At 41.2% G+C, this 8,536-nt stretch overlaps 1 protein-coding gene across 7 annotated transcripts in view; it reads left to right on the top strand.

The window, feature by feature from the left end:
- The window catches only part of tcf4 (transcription factor 4), a 208,842-nt gene extending 201,627 nt beyond the window's left edge, over positions 1-7,215 (top strand). For 4 of the 7 annotated variants that reach the window (XM_016663012.1, XM_016663009.1, XM_016663010.1 and 1 more), the window contains 4 exons: positions 205-364; positions 2,602-2,831; positions 3,482-3,632; positions 5,663-7,215. In XM_016663012.1, coding sequence (XP_016518498.1) covers positions 205-364; positions 2,602-2,831; positions 3,482-3,632; positions 5,663-5,711 — 590 coding nt within the window. In that variant the 3' untranslated portion in view covers positions 5,712-7,215. Of the gene's footprint in view, positions 1-204; positions 365-2,601; positions 2,832-3,481; positions 3,666-5,662 lie in introns of all 7 variants that reach the window. The other 3 variants (XM_007576153.2, XM_007576155.2, XM_007576154.2) reach the window with 2 other exon arrangements.
- The last annotated feature ends 1,321 nt before the right edge of the window (positions 7,216-8,536 follow it).

Below are 8,536 nucleotides of genomic sequence, written 5' to 3' on the forward strand. Positions count from 1 at the left end.
GTTGGATGGATGGATGGTTGGATGGTTGGATGGATGGATAGTTGGATGGATGGATGGTTGGATGGATAGTTGGATGGATGGTGTCATCAGTTAATCTTTCGGTTGAAGTTCTGACGATGTGATTAGTTTCTCCCCTGTCTGCTGTATTTGACCTTTGAGTCCAGTTTGTTCTGTTTGACCTTTGACCCCTGCGGTTCCCTGCAGCCCTGTCCGGCGGCCTCCAGGGCCAGAGCACGTCCTCGGTGAGCTCGGAGATCAAGTCTGAGGACGAGGGAGACGAGAACCTGCTGCAGGACAGCAAGCCGCTGGACAAGAAGGACGACCTGGACAAGGAGCTCAAGGCCATAGAGAGGTCGAGATCTAGGTAACCCCGCCCACCGCCCAGACGTTCGCTTCCATCAAACCCCTCAGCTGGCCGGGACGCACGTCTTCCCATCGCACCCCCACGCTGACGGCCCGCCCTGGGCGCGCCGCCGCCTGCGGGTGCGTTGGGAACCAGCCTCTGAACTTTGATGAAGTGATCAAGTGTGATGAGAATCAGCTGAAAACCGCAGAGACTTCCTGCCTCCACCAGGCGTCTGCCTCTTAGTGCTGCCTCTACTGGCAGCTTGTAGAACTGCAGGATGTAACTGTAAAAATATGTTTTTACATATTTGTTAAAACTGTCGCTAAGGTTGAGACAAATAATCTGAGAGATGATCAATGTCCTCCTCACTGTGCTGACTAGAAACAACCAATCAGAGCCAGGAGGCGGGTCTTATCGCTGTCAATCACCCTGAAAAAACCCCCAACCTAAATCACCAAAAATGGAGGTGCGGATTAAAATGGATACATTTCATTTACTTTTTAAAAATATATATTTAAAGTTTTTTGTTATTTTCCTTTTCTCTGATATTCCTTGTTTTGATTAATCAGCATCAGATATTTTAGAAGAAAACGAGAAAAAATAAAAACAAGTTTACCAGAAGAAATAATAAATAAAAGAATTAACTAAACAACACTGATTGGTGAATAAATAAATAAATAAATAGTAATAAAATAAATCAGCCACGATGTGACCTGCTATGCTAGCTGCTACGATGCTGCTAGCATAGCATGTTGTGAATGCTAAGTTTAGTTAGCATAGCCACCGATGACGGCAGATAGACTGACTGTAACTCTAAGCTGTTTCTCCACCATTAGAAGATTTAGCAGTGCATTAACGATGATGATTGACAGCGCTAAGCCCCGCCTCCTGGCTCTGATTGGCTGTTTTTGGAGCATTTCTTCAGACGACAATAAAAGCTTATAGAGAAGGTGGAGAAGATCGATTTTTCCACAGATTATCTGTCTCGTATTAAGCCGTCGGTTTTTACAGATTTGTAAAAGGTATTTTTTCTAAAAGCTGCTGCAGCTTTAAGGACGGGAGGCGGATCTGAGTGGAAGTGCAGCTGCTGGTTAACTTGGTGTCTCTCCACGGTCTTGAGCCTGGATTCAGCTGCTCCTCACACAGCAGAGTAGAGCCCTCCGTTAACATTCCCAACGAAGCGCCGCCCCGCTGCGCCCTGGGCGGGAAGCCGGCAGCACGGCGACCCGGCCCGGCTGCGGCCCGTCGGCCTTCACTCCTCCAAAGATGAACGATTTTCACCGTTTATCTGGTTCCTTTGTCAACCTGGAGGCGACCAGATCTGAAACATTTGGATCCTGAACCCTGAGTTTATACCCGATGGTGGCGGCCATGTTTACTGTGATGATGATGATGATGATGATGATGATGATGATGATGAAAATGTTTTCTGCTTTGATTCAGTTTGAAAAAACAAAGAACTTATTCATTTAGAATCCAGTTTTGTTCCCCATTTGGCCGTTATCTGTAAATATTTCTCTCCATCTTCAGGGTTTCAGTTTTTCTGAGCTACTTTAGAAATACTGAAAGAAGTTTCACAATATTTTTTCCTCATTAATGATGACAGAATATCACCATAACGAAGGTCATAAAAGACTCGGCAGCACCGTTTGTTTGTTTGTTTGTTTGTTTGTTTGTTTGTTTGCAGGATTGTTTCAAAGTCCTGCTGTAGCTGATCATTTAAAGGATGTTTTATACATTTTATTATTCATAAACTTTTTTATTATTTTTCATGTAAGGCTCATCATAAAATGTCTTAAATTCATTTTTTTAAAGTTGGCCTTAATACGTTAATCTTGGGTCTTAAACTTTGTGGTAGCCAGACTTTGTAAATTTATTTATTCCATGTAGGTTTTGAGTCACTGCGTTTGATGACTCATGGCGGCTAACGCTAACTGTAACTAGCTGCTAATCCTTGCTAGCTAACTAGCTTCTTACCAGCGAGCTCTATGCCATCTGAGAAGAACAAAGCTGATGCCAAGAGCCACAAGAAAAACAACAAATTCAGTTTTGTTCCCCTGCATTTCTTTTGAACTTCTCTGCCATGATATTGGTCTTAAATTTTATTCATAATGGTCTTAAAAAGTCTTAAATCTGAGTCGGTGAAACCTCCAAAGCCGTGTAAATTTAAACTGACCTGTTTTATCCTGAAATCTCCTCTTCCTCCCATGGTTCTCCTCTTCCTCCCCTTCGCTGCTCCTCCTTCGTCCCTCCAGCAACAACGACGACGAGGATTTGAGCCCGGAGCAGAAGATGGAGCGGGAGCGGGAGCGCAGGATGGCCAACAACGCCCGGGAGCGGCTGCGCGTGCGCGACATCAACGAGGCGTTCAAGGAGCTGGGCAGGATGGTGCAGCTGCACCTGAAGAGCGACAAGCCGCAGACCAAGCTGCTGATCCTGCACCAGGCCGTCGCCGTCATCCTCAGCCTGGAGCAGCAAGTCAGAGGTCAGAGCCAAACCAACACATAGGAGGCCTGGCTCTGCACTGACAGGCCCGGTCCAGCAGGGGGCAGCAGCAACACCTGTTGCTTTAGGTTTCTATTTGCACAAGATAGTTCATCTTTGATCAAGGTGATAAAAAATAGTTTGGGGGTTTTTTCTTCACAATTTTGACTAATTTTCTGATGTCAAAAGTCAGAATTATGTGTTTAAAGTCATAATTCAGAGGAAAAGAGTAAAAATTTAATTTAGAGGAAAGTAAAAGAATTTAAGTCAGAATTTTGAGTTTGCAGTAAAGATTCTGAGTAAAAACATTTAAAAAGATTTAAGTCAGAATTCTGAAATTAAAGTAAAAATTTAGAGGAAAGTAAAAGAATTTAAGTCAGAATTTTGAGTTTGCAGTAAAGATTCTGAGTAAAAACATTTAAAAAGATTTAAGTCAGAATTCTGAAATTAAAGTAAAAACTGAGGAAAATAAAATAATACTGAGATTTAAATCAGGATTCTGAAAAATGTCAGGAGTTTGAGGTTTAAGTAAAATTTTGAGGAAAAAAAAGTCAGAATACTTTTTGTTTAGTGGCACTTATCCTCTTCCGTATAAAAGAAAGTCATAAAAAGCATCAGAAGACGAATGATTTTTTTTCTTGTTGTGTCCAGAGAGGAACCTGAACCCCAAGGCGGCCTGCCTGAAGCGCCGCGAAGAGGAGAAGGTCACCGTCACCTCAGATGGGACGCCCCTCTCGCTGGCCGCCGCCCACCACGCCGCCGCCGCCGCCATGGGCGATGGACCAAACCCCATGGGACAAATGTAAACCGCAGCAAACTCTCCTCCCCCTGAATGGTCAGAAGATTTCACTTCTGCACTAACCTGCTGTCGTATCTTTAACTCCGACCATCAGCTTCCTAAATTTCAGGCCAAAAACTCGTTTCTCCTCATTTGGGTTCAGATTATTCAGCTTCATGTTTTCAGGATTCAACAGAAAATCAAACGCAGAAAAATCAGCATTTCATGCAAACACTGAACAAGTTGAAGTTAGCAGCAGAAAGTTGTTCATACTTTAAAAATGATTAGTAATATCATAAATAGAAGGACAGAGCTGATTCAGAAATGACATTTTTAGCTGAAAATTGTCAAAAACTGTTTAGGCAAATTTTGAAAAGGATCTGCTGAAGAAAAAAACATTAAAAACTGAAGATAACGACAGAAAATATACAAATTAAAAAAAATAATAGAAATATCAGAAACATCTGAGTAAAAAAGGAGCTTCAGCTGCTGAAAACTAGTTTTAATATCAGATTTTGGTTTTATGTTTGCCATGAAACCAAAATGTAAAAATATCTTATTCTTTTCTGATGTAGATGTAAATATTTCTACTGTAAATGATTGAACAGGAATAAAACTTCCTGGTTTCTTGATGTTAAAGTCGACGGCAACAAAAACCTTTTAATTTAATAATGTAATCATTTAGTAAAAACGTCTCTGATTGGCTGAACTTTTACTGCCTCCAACTTCATTTCCTCTTTCACTTTGTAAACCTGAAACCAGATTTTAACGTTTTGTTTTTTTCTCTCCCAGATGAACCAAGGAGCTGCTGACATTAACTCTTTGCTTTTCTTTAATGTAGAAACGATGCCCGGTTCTTCTTCTGTGGTTTTTTGTCTTTTCTAACTCCCAGTCAGTCCTGGCAGCCGGCGATCTCATCAGCAGGAGATTAAAGTTGCAAAATTTTAATAAAACAAAGCAGAAAATAAGAATTTATCATAAATATAAGAAACAGTTTTCACAGCCTAGAACAGCGGTTCCCAAAGTGTGGGTCGGGAACCGCAGAGGGGTCACGAGACGCTAAATGAGGGGTCGCAAAATGATGCTAAGAATCATAATGATGTGGTCCTTTACCGTATGGAAGGCCAAACGGGGCAAAATTAAGTAAATAAATGTACCATTAAAATGTAATACACATTTTAAACGATAAAATTCAGTAAAAGTTTAGAAAATAAATTCCTCTATTTTTAAATAATGTTAAATAACTATATGTGTTTTTAAGAGGTCAAAGTTTGAGAACCTCTGCTCTAGAAAACAAGGATTGTATTCTTTGTCATTTATCGTGATACATTTCTTGTCAGTATAAGACTTTAGATTTATCATCGTTACGATAAACTCCAATTAATCACGTTTAAAATCCCCAGAACTGTCCGTGTTATCGGGATTGTTATTTCTGAAATGTTTCCGTTTGATTATCCGTACAGTTTAGGGATGCGATAAACAGAACTGTGTCAATGTACCTTTTTCTGAAAGGTGTTGAAGCTGTAGTGAAATCTGTAGATTATCAGTAAATACCGGTTATCGGCTATAACAGTGATTAATATCGGATATCGATATCGGCCTAATTTTTGTATCAGTGTATCCTTAACATAGTTGCCTAAAAAACAAAAAGTAAATAGTTCATATTGTCACTTTTATCATTATAATAGTACTGAAAGATATTGTGATAAATCTTCTAGTCCATATGGCGCACCATTACTGCCAAAACATTTGCTGTATTATAAATTTAATGTCTTTTGGGTAAAAAGTCGCTGGATGTTTGTGACCCGAATTATTATATTTAAAAAAAAGCAAAAAATACAACTAAAAAAATAATGCTTTTTGTTTTGAAAAGTTATGGAGGTCTGTCCAAATAAAAGGTCAAATTTGGACCTTTCAGATTTCTGCAAACGGCTGCATGTGGCCCCCGCGCCTCACTTTGGACACCCCTGGCGTACAGTCTCGGTTTGTTCCTGTGTTTCGGGTAAAGTCGCCTCTTCTGACCCGGTTTGACCCGGTTTCCGTTTCCTCCGCAGGTCCAAGGTGCCAGAGTTCATCAGGATGATGAGTGATCACTTCCTCTGACGGCGTTCTCCACCAACCAATCACGCGCGCCGCCTCTCGCTCCAGCCCGACCACGTAGTTCCTCCGGGTCAGATCCGCCTTCGTCTCCTCTGTGATCTGTCGTCTCCTCTTCGTCGCCATCTTCTTCTTCTTCTTCTTCTTCTTCAGTCGAGAAAATCGGACTTCAGAGTCGCATTCGTCGCTTTCCGGACGTTTGATACGACAACAGACAAATTCCTTTGGATCCGCCCCAGGAACTCTTGTGCTACGTGTTTTATCAGCATTCCCAGGACAAAAAGGCTCTATATAAATATATATAGTAAATATATATATATATATGTGTGTAAGAAAACAGAAAAAGTTTAAAACTTGAGGCGGGCAGCGAGGAAGGTTGGGGTTAAGGAGGGAGCAAACATATCACAAAGTGTTTAAAGAGATTCTTGTTTTTTAACGCAACATTTGCGCAGCGGTTGATCGCAGCCTCGACACGGCACTCTAGCGCCGCACTGTGGATGAAGCTGTGCCTCACCACCTCTCGGATAGACGCACAGGGAGAGGATTCTGAAAAAAAAACTCCCTCAAACTTCCCGAGGAAAGCTTAGGAAGAAGACAAACCGGCACCCGCAGGAGCGCTTAGGCGCTTCTGTCCAAACCTGCACAAACTCATCGTGTTTCTGTAGAGGTAAAAGTACAAAAACGGTTGGGAGTTATCGACCAAACGGCCCGGATAGAGCGAAGAGTCACTGAGCAGACCAAACAACGCTAACGCTAGCTTAGCACGACAAATCATGGAGAGATGAAGGGAAACTTGGACTGGACAGCAAAGCGAATCACATTCCTTGAGCCGCTACTTGAATCAAGAGCTCCAACATGGAAACACAAAGCGAGGGTCAGAGGAGGCCAGGGAACAATCACCATGGCGACGGGGTCCGCTGCCGCCGAAGCATTCCCGCTCTGATCCCAATCCTGCCCACGCTCCGACACCGGTGAAAGGGGGCTTCAAGATGGCCGCCGCCGCAGGGCGGTAAAGTTCAGAGTTCATCCTGATTTTCACCAGCAGCAAGAGGTCAGAACAGGAAGTGGAAATATTTACAGACGAGTCCACAGTTACAGCGTTTCCATTAAACAAGAAGTTAAATTAAATTCAAACATCACTAAAAATCACGGATGACGAAAGTCTGAGATAACAAATGTTCCTGGACGATAAAATATCCCAGAAGTTACTGCGATAAACGATAATATTGTTGTTTTGATTTTCAATCATTTTACTCTAATACTGAGTTACTGATGAAATTATCAATCATTTATGATTTAAAAATCACATCATCAGATGAACTGAACCAAGAGGCTGTCTTCAGTCAGAGGCTTCTTCAGATTTGCTGCAGCACAGACTGCTACAGGCTGTTCCTGCCAACAGCATCAGTAGCTACAATAACTCTTTGAATTGAGCCAAAATATAACATCAAGTAGAAATTTTTGTATTTTAGGGACCAAAATGAAAATAATTCATAGAAGTAACAAAAAATAGAAGAAAAATTTTCCAAACCAGTTTGTTTAAATAAAACTTCAACAGAAACTGCAGGTGTGTGTCTGGTTTTGGTTACAACATGTTTGTTTTTCATTCAGTAAAATCCAGAAATGTTATTGAAATAAAAGTTTAAAAAAAAACTCCTAAAAGTACATTTTATTCAAAATAAGTTACTGCAGTAAATGTCTCCAGTTTTTAATACTTCTGCATCGATCCGATGAAAACTGACATGAAACCATCGGGACGTCTCCCAGTCTGGAAGCCTCCTTTCACCCCAGTTTGACCAATCCAGTTACTGGACTGAACTGGCCTTACCCCCCTCCCCCCACAGATGCAATTTGAACACTGACAGTTGAACCGACGTGCCTTTCTTAGAGTCCATATCATGGAGGAAGACGTTTCCTGGTCTTTTCATAGGATGCAAGCTTAGGGAAGCCTGTTGTTAGCGGTTAGCTTCTATGCAGTCAGGTTTTTTACCAGACCTGGGAATTTAAAAAATGATAAAAAGGTTAAAAAAAAAAAGTATTTTTTTGGATAAAAAATAAAGCAAAAAAACAAAAAAAATAAACTGTATTTAATGTACTGTATGCTTACCTGTAAGTAGACGGCGTGTTCTGGATAGACGCTTCGATTTAGCGAGACCAGCCCCTGTCCCAGTCCTCCCAGTCCTCCCAGCCCCAGGCTCCTGTCCCAACCCTGTGTCCACGGTGGACAGCTGCGTCTCTTCTTGTATTATAGCTTATCGGCTTTTTATCAATATTTGATCGGCTTGTCCGTAAGCCCATGTAGTCTTCAGTACTCGGTGTGTGGTTGTTTGTTGTAAAACTATTTCTTTTCTCTTTTTTTGCCCCTCTTCTCTTGCTCTTTCTTTTCTTAAAGAATGATTTTTGTTTCTTATTACTTTTTTTGTCTGTTCTGGTTTACATGTCTAATAGAAAAACTGTAAAAAGAATAAAAAACAAAACAAAAGGGAAACAAAAGAACACAATTCGCCATCCAGCAGCTTCGTTCGAATCCCAAACACCCGACAGGAAGGCAAGGAAACTGGAAAGAATCTATTGAATAAATAAATCGATCTATATATAAATGTACAAAAGTATATACGATATATAACGAGGGTGCCGTTTCTGTTTTTTATTGATATTATCAGTGTTTGTTTTTGGGGAGCAGTTATTTTGTCACAGACTGAACCGACAGAAAAGGCGACGCCCCTCAGTGTTAGAGATTTTCACCTTGACTGCTTCGTATTCTTCGTTACGGCAAGTACGGCATCCTGCACAGGACAAAAATAACGGGACCGGAGTTCCACAACAACAAC

This window comes from Poecilia formosa, unplaced genomic scaffold (assembly GCF_000485575.1).
Source record: "Poecilia formosa unplaced genomic scaffold, Poecilia_formosa-5.1.2 Scaffold399, whole genome shotgun sequence".
In the NCBI taxonomy this organism is placed as follows: domain Eukaryota; kingdom Metazoa; phylum Chordata; class Actinopteri; order Cyprinodontiformes; family Poeciliidae; genus Poecilia; species Poecilia formosa.